A 17,285-nucleotide genomic window follows, 5' to 3' on the forward strand; every position below is an offset into this window, starting at 1 on the left:
CAAGTTGAAAACTTTTTTTTTTTGCTTCCATATGGCATATTATTATAGATTACAGCAGTTTTAAAGAAAATTTATCAGTGTTACTAATATGTTTAATTTATAATTTATATAAGTTTTAAGTTATTAATACTTTATATTGACTGTATATAATTAATACAAATGAGTCCTGTTACATTTGTTTAAGAATGAAATCATAGAGTATAACCATAATTTTTAGAACTTAAAACCAGATTTTTTTACAGTGTTTTGAACTAGGATTGAATTGTATAATATCTGTATTACAAATGTACATGCACTCATATATTTTAAACAAGAGTTTGAACTTAAATTTTAAACATCATAGTCAATAAGCAAATTATTAATCCTTAGATAAAAGTTCACAGATATATGCTGGAGATGTAATTTTAATACTTTTAAAGTCAATAACAAACAAACATGTAGTAAAAGAGACAAAATGTTTCTTAATTTTATAGCATAATTTAAAAGAATCTTACACCTAAATGTTAAATGTTAAAGGCAGAACCTGTTAAAGATAATAGAGAAACTAGTAGTATCTGAGTTTTGCATCTTGCCCAGAATGTTTCTTGTGTGTCAAACATTTTTTTTTTTAATGGACAGCCTTTATAGTGAAAGTTGTTCAGAGCCCATCACTAAGGAGTCCAAGGAGTGACTAGGACTGAAAAAGACCTTACCAGTGCCTTTATCTGGTCACTGTTTATCACCCAGTTCCTGGAAAGACCCATCACATTAGCTCTCAGGGTTCAGTCGTTTATTTTTCTTGTTGGGTGTAGTAACCCTGTACTCACCATGTTGAGGCTTCTAGGCTTGTTGGAGTTAGGAGCACATCATCAGAAGTTCAGGCAGCTCTGGGCTTGTTGCCAGTTTGATCTAAGCAGGAGACTCCCAGTCCGCTCCAAGGACAAAGCTAATTAATCAGTTTTTTACTGCCTTTTTTGAGAATCTTTTAAATGAGTTAGAACTAATGGCCAACAGATGAAATTTCACCCTTTTTTACACCAGAATATAAAATAACACCGACCTCATGCTGGCTGTGGGAGCAACCTGTCTTGTCTCATATCCAAAACTATTGTCAGTCTCAGTCCACAAGCAAACAGATAAACAAATAGACAGATACAGAAACACCTTTGTCACTTGCAGGGGGGGAAGAAAACTAGACCAGTGGATGGAGGCCACTTATCCACACAAATAGATACAAATAAAGACAGAAAACAACGCCAAAAGTCATAGTAGTCTGGACTATACCAAAACCAGAACCAAATGAGTGGTCGACCCAGTGATCAGGCGGGCCGAGGGCGCTCCCCAAGTGGAGGGAGATAGACTCCCTTCCTGGAGGTCAGGAACGTCTTCCAGCCTCCCCGTCAGGAGGTACACCATCTCCTGGCACAGGCAAAGAGCCACCTTGACACTGTGACTAACCCAAATGCTCGAGCTCCAAAGTGAAACTAAGAGGGACAGAGAGACAGAGAAGACAGACAAAGAAGAGTGGCGGCCGCCCTACCTAATTCTTCTACTGGAGTCCGGGTCCTGGAGGGGACTTGGTGATCTCGCTGAGGCCTCCAATGTAAGACTGAGACCTCTAGAGAGATCTCTAGTCTATTCCCCGAGTCCCCACCAAGAGACGGAGTCCATTGCCGATGCAAATGCATAGGAGTAGAAATTTATTGAGCCATCGCGATGGGGTCTGTCTAGCTCTTTTTAGCTGTAGACCTCGAGAAACAGAGGCACAGGCCTTTTATAAGTTTTAGACAAAAAAAAATGAGTTTTACAGTATGTAATTGGTCGGCATTTGGGCAGAAAAGCTGCAAGCAGGGAGTCACAAGTCTTGGCGTTTGGTGGTTGGATAGTGGGTGGACGGGCAAGTTAACCTATGGAAAAGATTGATTGAAGCAGTCACAGGAACTTTTTTAGTTGGGGAGGGGTAGTGGAAATTTTAAACACAGCTGGTTGTCCCTGAGCGCAGACTGAGACCTTGAGTCAAGTTGGATTCTTTAGGCTTTTTCTTTATAAGTGACCAGAAGGTAAAAGCATCTATAGGAACTTTCTCTGGTCCATGAGCAGTATAAAAACCCTTGATTCGTTCTACTTTTTCCAGGTTTCAATATTAATTGTACCTTCTTTAGGGAACCATGGACATACTTCATCAACAAATTCAAGAAAACGAGAAACTTGTTTAGAACTTACTGTAATACCTCTAGCAGTAAGCAAAGATTTAACTACATTAACAAACATTTTTCTTTCAGTACTTGAATTTACACCCATTTTATCGCCTGTGAAAAACTCTTTTACATATTTCTCCCAGTACTTGCATTTATTCTCATTTTATCGACTGTAAAAACACTATTCCTTGCCTCAGATACTACTCACCCTGGCCGCGGCTGGTTGAGGCAAGCGGCGTTCCTTGGTTCCGAGTTCCCGGGTTTTGGCACCAAATGACGGAGACCAGCTCCGCGAACGTCTTGAGTACAGGCGGACTACTGCTCTGGTGGCAAGTAGCCTTAAGAAACGGGCGGACTATTGCTCCGGTGGCAAATAGCAATCGTTTATTTCTTAAGTACAGCTTTTATACTATTTTAGAATAGCATATTCTGGCTTGGCGCATAACATTAGCTATTCATTAATATTACCAATAACAAACTTGGTTCTCATACCTATTAGACTAAACACGTCCTGGGAATCAGTCAAGGGAGACAATTTCATGAACAAGAAAGAAGATAACTATAAGCCTTCCCTTAACCTTGAACCAACAACTGTTTCACTTTATCAAGAAGTTCACAAGGAGCTACTGCCAAGACTTCTGGGAGCAGAGCCAGAGCCACCCAACCCTTCCAGGAGGGGCAGCCCCTGAGCTCTTCCCCAAAATCCTTAGTTAACCCTTTCAGGCCGATACTAAGTAGCAGGTTCTCCTCAACCTACCACCCATAATCCCCAGATACTTGCTAATGCTGTTCATCTGGGCCATTTCTTCCCATGTGGAACCTCAGAGTTGCTCCTTTTGGCCCACATGGGTCTCTCCCATCCCATAGCTACAGTCTTCCTTCTTGTTCCTCTGGTACCTGTTTGCTTCTCCCAAGATCTTCTCTGAAGCTGGGCGTGGTGGCGCATGTCTTTAATCCCAGATCTTGGGAGGCGGAGGTAGGCATATGGTTGTGAGTTCGAGGCCAGCCTGGTCTACAAGGTGAGTCCAGGACAGCCAAGATAACATAGAGAAACCCTGTCTCAAAAAACAAAAAACCAAAAACAAACAAGTCCTCCATGTTGCTGCTACTCAGGAGCCAGGGCGGGCATTTACAGAGTTGCTTTGGTCTAAGATCTTTTATTTTTCCCCTCCCTCCTCCCAACCTCACCCAACACAGGGCTTCTCTGTGTAGCCTTGGCTGTCCTGAACTCACTTTGTAGACCCAGCTGGCCTCAAATTCAGAGATTTGCCTGCCTCTGCTTCCCACAGTGCTGAGCTCACAGGCACATGCTGAGCTCACAGGCACATGCTGAGCTCACAGGCACATGCTGAGCTCACAGGCACATGCTGAGCTCACAGGCACATGCTGAGATCACAGGCACATGCTGAGATCACAGGCACATGCTGAGCTCACAGGCACATGCTGAGATCACAGGCACATGCTGAGATCACAGGCACATGCTGAGCTCACAGGCACATGCTGAGATCACAGGCACATGCCTCTGTAGCCCCGGGCTCTGAGCTCTTCTTGCTGTGCCCCTATTCTTCCAATTCAAAGAAATAGTAAAGTATATTTTGTGACACTGCATACTGGAACTCAATAGCTCAAAAATTTAAAAATGTGTGTGTGTGTGTGCATATGCACAGACATGTATGTATACTGCAGGTTAGCTGGCCTTCTGTCTCTGTCTCCCATGCTGTGGTAGGAATGCTGTCTAGCGTCACATGAGTTCTGGAGATCTGAATTCCACTCTTCCTGCTCTTGCAACAGGGCGTTGCCCATTGACCCAGTTCCACAGCCTCAGGCTTTACTTAACTAGTTCTATCTGTAGCCATCCCATTTCCAAATAAGGCGATATTCTGAGGGTTGTTTTAATGTATCTTTTGAAGGACAGAAACAGTGAATAATAAATAAAGGAAAGTCTGTGTTACATAGCTAGATGCTGTCTCAAGAAACAAAAGTCTAATCAGCCATAATAACTGAATTATGGATATTCCTTGTAGACCCTGAGCAGCCATCAAAATGGCTCACCACCAAGGTGATCAAAGCCCCGCCACCTCCATTGATGAGGTGATCAAAGCACCTGCCATGCCACCAAGAGCTGTCAGAGCCTCCTCTTCCCACCACCAGGCAGCTGTTATAGGAACAGTCAAAATGGCCCAGGGACATGGTGGCACATGTCTTTCATCCCAGCACTCAGGAGGCAGAGGCAGGTGGATCTCTGTGAGTTGGAGGCCAGCCTGGTCTACAGAGTCCAGGGCAGCCAAGGCTACACAGAGAAACCTTGTCTCAAAAGCAAGCAAGCAAACAACAACAACCCAAAATGGCAGCTCCTATCAGAGCAGTGATGCCTCCTCAGCAGGAACCGTCCAAGGTGGCCTTTCCTTCCTCAGCCTACTGTCATTGAGGGAGTAGTCCATGATGGCAGCACCACCACCCACCCTCTGTCAGCTATTCCTGCTGCAGGGAAAGACTTCCCTGCTCTGGACTCCCTTTCTAAACTATAAACCCTCATCAAGGCAGGTGTTATGCCCAAATTTTGAGCGACTCCCCAAACAGACCACCCAAGGGCAAGGAAGTCTTTATTGCATTTTCGAACTTGGGCCACCCCTCCCATGCACTGGCACAGAGTTTTTTATTTTTTATTTTTTTTAAAATAGGTTTTAGACAAAGAAACGGGTTTTACAGTATGTGATTGGATGGCATTTGGGCAGAAAAGCTGCAAGCAGGATTTACAAGCCTTGACCTTTCATGGTTGGGTAACAGGTGTAGGGGCAAGTTGGCCTATAGAAAAGATTGGTTGAAGCAGTCATGGGGCGTCAGGAACTTTGGCCTGACTTCTCCTAATTGGTTGTTGCTGTGTGCCAGACCACCTGCTGGTCAGCTTGACCAGCAAGAGAGTATATTTAGACTTTCCCAAGGTGAGCCGATTGTGTTGCTAGGGAATATTTTTCTGTTTAGACTAGTTTGTGGTTTTTCTGGAATCTGGGTTCAGCCCTTGGCTAGGTTTAACACAAAATGGAGTTCCTTTTTCAAAATGAAATTTGGTCCTTTCACAGGAACATGGCCAGACCCCTGCCTGAGGAAGCTCCAGCAGCCTGCCCTGGCCCCCAGACCTCTGTAACTGTCACAAAGGTCATCTCCAGCTCCTCAATAGGACTCATCCCAGAATATGCTTATTTGAGGTGAGAAGTCTGGAGGGAACTCCACCAATCACTGAGCAGGAGAACACACCAATCCCTTTACAGGAAAGCCCACCAATCCTGAACTCCCTAAGCTCAGGAGTTGAAATACCACCAACCTTCACTCTGGAAATCTCTGCCTAGAAAGCTCCGCCCTTAAGAAATCCTATATAAAGGCTGTCCTGCCCGGTCCCCTGCTTCCTTCTCCTGGGAGCAGAGGCAACCAGGATCCTGAGCTCCTCAGCCCAGCTGATGATACCCCACCCTGGCGCTGCAATGGGGGTTTCCTCTCAGAGTTGTGTGGTTCCTGGGATCCCCTGGCTCAGGATGCCGTTCTCTTTTTAATTTTTAATTTTTGTTTTGTTTTTCAAGACAGGGTTTCTCTGTCGTAGACTCCCTTTGGAGACCAGGCTGGCCTCAAACTCACAGACATCCACCTGCCTCTGCCTCCCGAGTGCTGCGATTAAAGGCGTGCGCCACCACGCCCGGCGATTCAGGGATGCCCTTCTATTAGGACATTGTCCCACCTCAGAGCTGTGTGATTCCTGGGCTTCTAAGTCCTAGGATACTTTTCCATTAGAGCAGAAGGACAACACTCATAAAACAGGATTCTATGCAGCAGTCAAAATAAGGAGCAGCTTCACAAATCATGGATGTATCTCAAAAAACAATATTGGATTAAAAGTCACATATTTTAATCTTTCCAGACAAAAAATTTATGCCATATTAAGGGTTCCATCACTATTAAGTGAAATGATACATAATTGTTTAGGAGTACCTTTGTAAGGAGATGCTCATTAAAAAATAGAACCGACCATCTCTTTCAAATTTCTCTTTCTCCTCTTTCACAGCCCAATCTCCGTCTCTTTAAGAAACCACTCATAACTAAAGTGAGAATGCTGGGATGGCCAGGTCTAGGGCATGATGGGAAAAGAGGGCGGGAATCTGGGCTGGGACCGTCCAATTACCTCCGGTCTAGGACATAAGCAGAAGTGCGCACGCGCGCGGCTGGTAAGGCGCGTCGATTGGCTCAGGCGATTCCAAGTCAAGGAACTTGTCGTCACGGGGGACCTGGAATGCCATTGTGCGTTCTCCGGATCGAGCCACTTCGCAGGCAGCTAGGCGACTGGAGAGAGGTAGGTGCTCTGCGGGGGCTGTTGGAAGCCAGTCGGCCCGCGGGCTTGTGGGAGGGGCCCCCCGCACCCTCATTCGGACGGGGGCGTGGCCCCCACGTGACCAGACGCCGCAGGTAGAGCTGGGAAACCTCACGTGACAGGGCCGGGCATCCCCGGGCGCGGGCCGAGTGGCAGTTCCTCACGTGACCCTCGGCGGGCTGCAGGGGCGTTGGTGCCATGGCATCCTGAGGCTGAGTGGAGTCGGTGGCTCGCGTGCTCACTTTGGAGACCGAGTTTCTCCGCTTGCTCTTGGGGGACGGACAGGCGGAGGAATTCTGGTTACGAACCGGAACGTCGGGAGAGCTGGCGACATTCAGAGGAGGGATACAAACGTCTGTAAATTGTTACAAATGTGGCAAGTGGGGCAAAGTTCCGGACCCGCTTCTCAGCAGGCTTAAAAAAAAAAACCCTGTTGTTTCTATGGCTGGCTTGGATTGATGAGAGACCCTTAGCGAGGGTCTCCTTTTTTTTTTTTTATTTACCAAATTTAATACAATTTGGGAATGTCAAGACCGTCCAGACGTTTGTTTATAGCAGCTGTTCTCAACCTGTGGGTCGCAACCCCCCCCCCCCCCACTTTGCGTTGCATATCAGATGTTTCCGTTATGATTCCTTAACAGTAGCAAACTTATGGTTGCGAAGTAGCAAAGAAAAAAATGTATGGTTGGGCTCACCACAACACAAGGGTGTGAGTGTAGGAAGGGTGCGAGCCCTGGTTTATAGGAAGACCTTAAGGAAGTGGCTCTCACGCACTCCGTGGAAGCCCCAGAATGTCCAGTAGACCCACCTGCACACTGGAGCCTAGTGTTCCGCCTGGGATGACACACCGAGGCTCTCAAGGAGTTTAGGCTGAGAAAAGAGCTTTTGATTCCAGCACAAGCCGAGTTAGAGGCCAAGGTGAGGCAATTGCTTCACTTGGAGAAGTCGAGGCTGATGTGGGTCTCAAGCCACTGGCCTGGCTGTCAGAAATTGTGCTGAGGCCAAGCCTCCGAAAGCTTGGTAGCTGCCTTCCGTGGCTTGCTCAGCCAGTGTACATCTCAAAAACCTTCAACATACCAAAGACCATAGTGCTTGTCTAAGACTCTAGGGAAGTGAGAGCTCTGCCAGAAAGTCCTTTCTCAATTGAAGGTAGCTAATCCAGGAGCAGAAAGAACAGTTGGAGTCCCAGAAGGGTGTTGCTCAAACGCTCCATTCTGAAGCTGTTAATATGCTAGTGTGAATGAAAACAAAGTCCGAGTACCAATCCTTTATATTATGTTTTAGGAGTCTAGTTGTCCATTGGCAAGAAGAAATCATAGTTTTAAACGAGAGAACTCTGCGTAAACAATTAGCATGAAAGAACCTTTGGATGATGGATGTGACAAAACAGTGGCACAGCAAGGGCTTCTGGATAGAATTAAAGAAGAGCCTGATGATGCGCAAGTAAGCTTTTATTTTGACTTTCCTTTTTTTTTTTTTTTTTTTTTTTGGTTTTTTGAGACAGGGTCTCTCTATGTTAGCCTTGGCTGTCCTGGACTCACTTTGTAGACCAGGCTGGCCTCGAACTCACAGAGATCTGCCTGCCTCTGCCTCCCGAGTGCTGGGATTAAAGGCGTGCGCCAACACACCCGGCTTTTATTTTGACTTTCAAAACACAGTTTCTGGTTTATAAGTTGGTTCAACCCAAGTGATTTTTTTTTCTTCATCCATTAGATGAGTGCTGTGAGGCTGGGGGATGTACAGTTAAGTAATAGGGCACCTTCCCAGCACGGTGAGGGCCTGTGTTCATTTCTCAGTGCTGGTCCACAATGAATGTCCCCTCTAGACTTCGTTCATCGGAAGCTTAGTACCTGATGGAGTGCTGCTGACCCTGAGGGGCAATGGTCCTAGATGCAGGCTCTGTCATTACCAGGAAAGGGTTTGTTGTAAAAGCCAACTGAGCTCTTTGCTTCCTGTCCTTTTCATTCTTGGGCACTCTCCCACCCTTTGCCACGTCGTAATGTGACTTGAAGACTTGACTAAATGCAGCCTCTGTATCTTGAAATTCACAGCCTCTAGAGCTGTGAGAAAATCCTTTTCCTTATAAATGGCCCGTTGCATGGTTTTCTCTTGAAGCGCTATGAAAAGATTGAAGACAAGGGGTTAATCAGGTTTTCAATGTTTTTAGTGAGAAAAGGTCGTGGTAAGTGTGATATTTGTTTTGTTGAAACAAATACTATAAATGGTGATGATGATTAGCAACACTAATGGTGTAGTGTGTAATATGTAACATATAATAGTGTGTGGATTAATATGATTACTAATATCAATGCAAACTTAAGGCTGTGCCCATTATCATTCTCACTTCTATGATAATCTTTATACATGAGAATATCAGACCTCAAAAAAGCCAAGCAGCGTGTATAGATCAGTTAGTAAACACTAGACAAGACTCAAACCCAGATCACACGATTTCACAGTCTACCCCTCCATATAGAGCTTGAGAAGATTAAGCAGAACAGAACCTTGTTGTGAATTTTGATTTTTATTTTAAGAGCAGTGGAAAGACATTACAGGGTTAGTTGTTCCTTCTTCTTCTCCCCCCCTGCCCCCCCCCCCCCCGTTCTTCTTTTTGAGACAGTCTCATGTCACCCAGGCTGCTGTCCTTAGATTTACTATATAGCTGAGGATGACCTTTAACTTCTGATCCTCTTGCCTTTGTTTCTCAAGTTTTGAGCTCACAGGTGTGTGCCTCCATGCCAGATTTTCATTGTAGGGATAGTAATATGAAACAGATTTGTGTTTGGAAAGATCATTCTGGCTGTCCCTTAAAGTTAGAGATCAGAAACAAAAATAATTTGTGGAGAGTCAGTTATTTTGGCAAGAATTTTTTAAAACTTTCTTTAGCAGTTCATTTATGATCTCTGTTACTGACTTTATTGTAGAGACAAAGTAATAGTATTTAAATGTACTGAAAATTAATAAATTAAAAGTAAGATTTACCTTCTCCCACTGTCTCACAGCAGTGTTATCCTAGGACAAGAGTGCTAGACAGCTTTTGTCCTGCTCTTGAATCCCATGCCTTCTGTGCTCTAGGAGTGAGCTAAGAAGGTTCGAAGATGGCGTGTGCAGTATGTGGTGCAGTATGTGGAGCGAGTGGGAGAGGTCTCCAGTTTACTACGTCTCCTTTCAGTATACTTCCCTTCTCTTTAGCTGGTTAATTGTTCCTCTTGCCTTGCCCAGTATAACCATTTGTTTGCCAAGTTCTGTGGATTCTGCTTTTTAAATATATTTTGAGTCTGTCTTCCATTTCCTCATTTCATTATTTCTCATGTGAACTGTTTACAGCTTCACTCATGTAGTTATTCAAAACACTGATTAGTGGAGGCAGAGGCAGGTGGATCGCTGTGAGTTCAAGGACAGCCTGATGAGTTCAGGACAGCCAAGGCTAACACAAAGAGACGGTGTTTCAAAAAACAAAACAAACAAACGAAAAACTCCCCCAAAAAACCAATAAACAAAACTCACTGATTAGTGGTGCCGTTGCATTCTTTACAGATCTAATATTACTCTGGCCCTTCCCCCAGTACTGGGGCTTGAACCCAGGGCCTTGCACATGCTAGGCAGGTAAACTGCCATCCTTGGCCAGTTTCCTCCTATGTGGGAAAGCCTAAACATTTCAGTGTGATTGTGGCGCTTTGCATGAAAATGGTCTCCATAGCCTCATAGAGAGTGGCACTGTTAGGAGATGTGGCTTCGTTGGAGGAAGTGTGTCACTGGGAAGTGGGCTTTCAGGTTTCAGAACCTCAAACCAGGCTGTCCTAGAGCTGTAGACCTGGCTGGCCTCAAACTCAGAGAGATTCGCCTACCTTTGCCTCCCTAGTGCTGGAATTAAAGGTGTGTGCCACCATGCCTGGCTCAAAAAATATATATGTATATATACCAAAAAATACACACACACACACACACACACACACACACACACACACACACACACACTGGTTTTTCGAGACAGGGTTTCTCTGTGTAGCCTTGGCTGTCTTGGACTTGCTTTTTGTAGACCTGGCTGGCCTCAAACTCACAGCGATCCTCCTGCCTCTGCCTCCCAAGTGCTGGGATTAAAGGCGTGTCCTATCACTGCCTGGCCTCAAAAAAATTTTTTTAATTGAAATAGAATTATATCACTTTCTGCTCTCCTTTTCCTCCTTTCAGTCTCCTTCAGACTCCCTCCCTCCAGCCCCTCCTGTGTCCCTTTCCAAGCTGATAGACTATTGTTTTGTGTGTGTGTGTGTGTATATACACAGAAATATAGAAATACAACCTCCTGCATTGGACAGCCAATAAAGGGGCTCATTCCTGGGAGAGGATAATTATGTCTTATAGCAGTCCTTAATTACAGATAATTTTTTGTGTTGGGCTGACATTCCATTAATTTTTCACCCTTCCATGTAAACATTGGGAATCAGATTTCAGCATGAGTTTGAGATGGGACAGAGCATACATACTACTATCCAAGTCATTTCCTCCTGCTGTTACACAGTTACCATGGACTCGTGGGATTATTATAAACCAGGCCGGTGAGATGGCCCAGTGGGTAAAGGTGCTGGCCGAGCAAGCCTCTAAGCTCAATTTATCCCTAGAACCCATGTGAAGAACTCTGTATCCTTGTGAACCAATATAAGCATCTTTTTTCTTAACTCTCTCAGCTGTTTAGCCACAACAAGGAGTAAAGTACCTATTGTAGATACTGATACAATTCATTAGGGCTCCACTTTCATACTTAACTTTGCAGAAGACCTCACAAAGATACAAACATTGTCTATGAATATTCACTAATGAAATTCACTGGGTCATGAAATGTAAACAAAAGGACAAGCCTGTTGTGATGGTTATGCTTTTAATCCCAGAACTCAAGACAGAGGCAGGCAGATCTCTTTGAGTTCAAGGGGAATTGGCAGGGTGGGAAGAGTATGAAATCATCACAATAAATTAAAAAAAAAAAGGTGTATGGGTGTTTTGCCTGTATGTAAGTGCACCACATGCATACATACCTGGTGCCTACAGAGGCCAGAAGAGGACCTAGGGCCCCCATGGAATTGGTTAGAAATGGTTGTGAGCTGCCTCTGGATGCTGGGCGTTGAACTCGGTCTTCTGGAAGATTTGCAAGTGCTCTTAACCACTGAGCCAGCATCTCTCTTAGGTTAGCAATTTTGAAATGATTGCTGTTTTAAAAGTTTTAGCCAGAATCCTTTGAGTTCAACAAGGAATCAAAGTGAGACTGGGTGCATGAGATGTGTGAGTGCGGGCTTGTGTGTGCCATCGCAGCTGTGAGGAGGTCGGATGGCAGCTTTCCTGAGTTGAGTCTTCCCATTATGGGATCAGGGGATGGCTCACATTATCACGTTTGCCCAGCAAGTGCCTTTATCCTTTGAACCATTTCACAGGCCCAAGAATGAAATACTTTCAAAGTTTGACTGTAGAGAGGGAAAAGGAGAATAGTAACAGCTTGTAAAGGAACATATTAACATAGAAATAGAGAGGAAGAGACCAAGATGGAGATTGGAGAGAAGTGGAAGGTAAGCGGGGACTGAATAGAGTGATAAGGAAGAAGGAAAGGAGTCCCAGCACTCAAAGGGGTGCTATTTCCTGTGAGGTTAAGAGGACAGTTTGTTGAGTGGTTTGTGGATAGAGTGGAAGGGAGAAAAAAGATGGTTGCTTGTTTTCACTTCGTGAAACTGAAACCAGTGAATAGGAAGTGTGATGGTAGGCACTACGAGTCATGAAAGTGTAAAACTCAGGAAATTAAAAAAGCCCAACAAACAGAAACCACCACCACTGCCACTTGGGAAATAAGATATCCTAATCCCAGACAGAGGCAGGTGGATCTCTAGGACTTGATGCCAGTCTGGTCTATATAGGAAGCTAAGGCTAAATAGTGAGACCCTGTCTCAACAAAACAGAAACCCAACCAACTAAAGAGAACCTCACCACTACCCCACCCTCCAGCCAAGCAACAACAAAACAAAACTCCAGGGAGGTATATCTGGACCATTAGATAATATTACAGGCTAATAGGGCAGCAGCTTTTTTTTTTCTTTTTCGAGACAGGGTTTCTCTGTGTAGTCTTGGCTGTCCTGGACTTACTCTATAGACCAGGCTGGCCTCGAACTCACAGTGATCTGCCTGCTTCTGCCTCCCAGTGCTGGCATTAAAGGTGTGTACCACCATGCCCGGCTTAATCTTTTTTTGTTTTCTGAGACTGGGTTTCTCTGTGTAGTAGCCAAGAATATCCTAGACTCCTTTGTAGGCCAGCCTGGCCTTGAACTCATAGAGATCCACCTGCCTCTGCCTTCTGAGTTTTGGAATTAAAGGTGTGGGCCACCATGCCATAGTTTAATAAATATTAGTCTGCTCTGGAGAGATGGCTCAGCGGTTAAGAGCATTGGTCCTGAGTTCAGTTCCCAGCAACCACATTGTGGCTTACAACCATCTATAATGGAATCTGATGCTCTCTTTTATCTGCTGTTCTCTTTTGTCATGCAGGTATACATGCAATAGAGTGCTTATATATGTAAATAAATAAATCTTTAAAAAAAATTAGCCTGCCAGGCATGGTGGCACATGCCTCTAATCCCAGCATTCACTCTACAAAGTGAGTCCAGGACATTCAAGGCTACACAGAGACATCCTGTCTCAAAAACCAAAAAATAACAACAGAAACACCCCAAAATAAATAAACATCAGCCTGCACTCTATAGCTAAAAATAACCTCATCTTCCCATCTCCTCTTCTTGACAGCTGAGATGATGATCATACCTATATTATGTGATAACAGGCATGGAACCCAGGGCACTCACTCTGTCAATTGAACTTCATCTCATGTCTGACACCCCCCACCCCCGAAAAAACCAAACAAACCACCTTTCTGGTTTGAAATATAACAAGTCATTTAGCCAAGAAAAATAAAAACATATAAGGTAATTTACTTCAGCATGAAAGTAGCTTACATTAACATTTTCATTGATAAGACAGTATTTTCTTTATGCACTCAAAATTAATCTCATTTATCACTCTCTTGTGAATACATCAGGAGAAATAAGTAGTTGCAAGTATGTTGATCTGAGATCAGATTGCCAGTATCCATCTAAGAGCCTGAAACATACCCAACGATCATCTATGAAATGCCCTATGGCTAGAAGTCAGCTAGAAGCAGCTTGGGGAGGGGTGGCTGGGCTTCTTACAGGCATCTTAACTCAGACTTCCCTTGGAGAGGAAGAGCTACAGTGGCCATTCTGCTGCCACTGCAGAGGGAGCTGGTCAGGAAACTGGGAGGGTTACAGATCAGCAGTTCTTTGGAAACTAGATGTGTTTTGTGTTTTTATTTTTATTATTTATTTATTTATTTATTTATTTATTTTTTGAGACAAGGTCTCTCTGTGTTAGCCTTGGCCGTCCTGGACTCACATTGTAGACCAAGCTGGCCTCGAACTCACAGTGATCTGCCCGCCTCTGCCTCCCGAGTGCTGGGATTAAAGGCGTGCGCCACCACGCCCGGCTTTGTTTTTTGTTTTTTTTTAAACTACAAGTCAGTTTTACTTAAATTAGGACTGTCCAACAAAAACATTGTTAGCCATTCATGATCTGAATTTGGGGGTATGATGTAAATTATGGTATGCATTAATAGCCATGAGACATTGTTTTATAATAAATAAGGCAGTTGAATTACTTGTTGGTAGCCTTTTTAAGATAATCTATTAGGTCTGCCCTTTCTCCCTTCTTAATTACAGCGAGGGTCATTTTTGTTCCAGGGATGTACTTTTTGGGATTCACCAAATACTCATCAGGGTGTCTTCTCCCTTTGTTCTTGTTGGCATCTGTGTAGGAGAATCCAGTGGCCAGACCTGTCTTCCGCCTAAAAAGACCATGGAGATTTGGTGCGGTCTTAAGCTTGCCCCTTTTCCCACAGCATGGCGGTGGGCATACTTCCGAACAAAAATCTCCTTGCCTTTCTCAACATCACCATTTTTTAATTTACTCTGGGCTGGTAGACACTACAAATGTTACGACCCAAAGACAGATGCCCTGCTCTCTAGCCCAAGGACCTGCTGGCCCGCACCTATGTACTGGTCAGTGTCAGTGCAACCACACTTGTTCTACCTTGGAACTAGATGTCTTACTGGGTGCTAGAATGCAAATTTAGATGTTTATTGTTGAGTGACTTCAGTTCATTGATATTTTCAAAATCAGTGTTCAAGTGTAACTATTCAGTGGATTCACTTGTTTCCCAGCTAAACTGATTGAAGCAAACTAGAAAATGGGTTTGTACATTTATAATAACTTTTGTATTTCTTTCTTTTATTTCTTCTTCTTTTTTTTTTTTTCAAGACAGGGTTTCTCTAGGTAGCCCTGGCTTTCCTGGACTTACTCTTTAGACCAGGCTGATCTCAGACTCACAGAGATCTGCCTGCTTCTGCCTCCCGAGTGCTGGGATTAAAGATGTGTGGCACCACCGCCCGGCTCCCTTTGTATTTCTCTTTATTTATTTATTTATATTATAATTTATTCACATTGTGTCCAGATTGTTATCCTCTCACTCTCATCTTCCAGTTCCCACCCTCTCTTCCTCTTCTGCCCTGTTGCTCTCTCCCAGACCTCTGATGGGGACGCTCCTCCCCACCGTTTGACCTCAGCCTATCAGGTGTCATCCGCATAGCCTGCTTCCCTTCTTCTGTGTGCCTCCAAGGCCGTGCTTGTTTGTATTTCCTACAATAAAAATTTTGGTAGCAAATTTAAAAAGTTGAAGAGAGGTGTAGGTAAGTGTAGAGTGATTGAGGAAAACACCTGTACCGAGTGCTGGTGTCTAGCACATGTTTATCCACACACATGCTCATTCACAAATAAGTAGTGATCAAGATTGGAATGGCTGCGTATTATTCTCATCTGTCAAGATTACTTTTGGAATATAGGTATAACTGCACAGTTTTTTAATTTTGAAAGATGGTCTTTGTAAAGATTGTATCTGGTCTAATCTGATTTTTTAGGTATTTGGGAAGGGGCTATAATTAGGATATATCAAAGATGTATAATTCTGTATGTGCCAGAATCAGATTTTTAAATTGAATTTCTAGTTTATTCATGCATACTGTATTTATTTCTCTCCTCCTCTCTTCTCTTGTTTTTAAGGAATATGGACCTCAAGAAAGTGAACTAAAAATTAGTGCTGTATTTTCAGCTAGTGACACTTCTCTTGGTAAGAAATATGACTAGCTAAGTTTGTTACATACAGTCTGTATTGTTTAGTAGATCTGAGGGAAGCACCTCTTCTGGTAAGTTTCTCTCCTTTAGAGTATGTCTTTCACTATGGGAACCGATCGGCACAGACCTTTTAAAAAATGAAAGACAGGGCAGGGTGGTGGTGGTGCGCGCCTTTAATCCCAGCACTCCAGAGGCAGAGGCAGGCAGATCTCTGTGAGTTTGAAGTCAGCCTGGTCTACAAAGCGAGTCCAGGACAGCCAAGGCTACACAGAGAAACCCTGTCTAGACCCCCCCCTACACACACGAAAAGGCATTAAGATTATACCAGAAAATGATGCATGTATTAAGCAAATATATGTTTCATAAAACTTCTGGTTCTAGCAGGGTATGGTAGAACATGTCTTTAATCACAGCATTTGGGGAGGCAGAGGCAGGTGGATCTCTGAGTTCAGGCCAGCCTGGTCTACATAGTGAGTTCTGATATAGCCAAGGGTACACAGAGAAACCCTGTCTTGAAAACAAAACAAAAACCACCCAAACGAAAACCCTTCTGTTTTTTGTTAAGTTATGCATGCACAAACATATGCATACAGGTGGCTGAAAGTGGTGCAGACCTGTAATCACAGTATTTGTGAGTCTGAGACAGGAGAATCATAAGTTTGAAGTCATCCTGGCCTATATATAGTAAGACTGTGTGTCAAAAAAAAAAAAAGAATCTTAGCTGGGCCTGGTGACACATGCCTGTGATCCCAGCACTTGGGGATATAGAAGCAGGTGGAAAAAAAAACTTTTTTTTTTTTTGTTTTTTTTTTTGTTTTTTTTTGTTTTTTTTTTTTTTTTGAGACAGGGTTTCTCTGTGTAGCCTTGGCTGTCCTAGACTCACTTTGTAGACCAGGCTGGCCTCGAACTCACAGCGATCTGCCTGCCTCTGCCTCCCAAGTGCTGGGATTAAAGGCGTGCACCACCACCGCCCAGTGGGGAAAAAAAAATCTTATTTAGCATATGTGAACATGAGAACTGGTTTCTAACTAATATATAGTACATATTAAGGGTGTGGTAAGAAAAGAGTGGCTATTACTTTCTTTGTATAGAGGCCTTCAAAACTAACAAGGTTTTTCTTTAAAAAGAAAATATGTGCATTAGGGAAACTGAAATTGCTTTCTTTTTTGTTTTTATTTTGTTTGTTCTTGTCTTGCTAGGCTTTCAGCCATCATTTCCTTCACTTCCAGCTGCTTGTCTGTTTTGTTGTGGTTGTAAAAAACTACTTCATAAGGGGCAACCTATATATCACAAGGCAGGATCTGCTCAGCTTTTCTGCTCCACAGGATGCATCAGCCGACACTCCTCAGCTGTCAGTGTGCCACCTCTTCCCAAGAGAACCTGCAAGCACTGCTCCAGGTACTGTCCCTAAGTTTTTACTTCACTTTTCTTTTGATTTTTGAGACAAGGTCTCTCTATGTAGCCCTGGCTCTCCTAGAACTCTCTATATAGACCAGACTGGCCCTGAACTCACAGAG

At 43.8% G+C, this 17,285-nt stretch overlaps 1 protein-coding gene and 1 pseudogene across 7 annotated transcripts in view; one reads left to right on the forward strand and one right to left on the reverse strand.

The window, feature by feature from the left end:
* Nucleotides 1-6,397: 6,397 nt before the first annotated feature.
* Nucleotides 6,398-17,285, forward strand: part of ZMYM6 (zinc finger MYM-type containing 6) — a 50,698-nt gene continuing 39,810 nt past the window's right edge. The window contains exons 1-4 of one of the 6 annotated variants that reach the window (XM_084786239.1): nucleotides 6,398-6,516; nucleotides 7,819-7,977; nucleotides 15,697-15,763; nucleotides 16,968-17,166. In XM_084786239.1, coding sequence (XP_084642365.1) covers nucleotides 7,888-7,977; nucleotides 15,697-15,763; nucleotides 16,968-17,166 — 356 coding nt within the window. In that variant the 5' untranslated portion in view covers nucleotides 6,398-6,516; nucleotides 7,819-7,887. Of the gene's footprint in view, nucleotides 6,517-6,673; nucleotides 6,888-6,925; nucleotides 7,106-7,131; nucleotides 7,978-15,696; nucleotides 15,764-16,967; nucleotides 17,167-17,285 lie in introns of those variants that run through there. The other 5 variants (XM_084786244.1, XM_084786242.1, XM_084786241.1 and 2 more) reach the window with 5 other exon arrangements.
* Nucleotides 14,002-15,453, reverse strand: LOC311599077 (cytochrome c-like; annotated as a pseudogene). The gene is made up of 2 exons: nucleotides 15,397-15,453; nucleotides 14,002-14,564 (listed from the first exon to the last, which is right to left on the reverse strand). The product of its transcript is annotated as a cytochrome c-like (transcript).

This window comes from Acomys minous (assembly GCF_964271855.1).
Source record: "Acomys minous genome assembly, chromosome: 6".
Taxonomy (NCBI): domain Eukaryota; kingdom Metazoa; phylum Chordata; class Mammalia; order Rodentia; family Muridae; genus Acomys; species Acomys minous.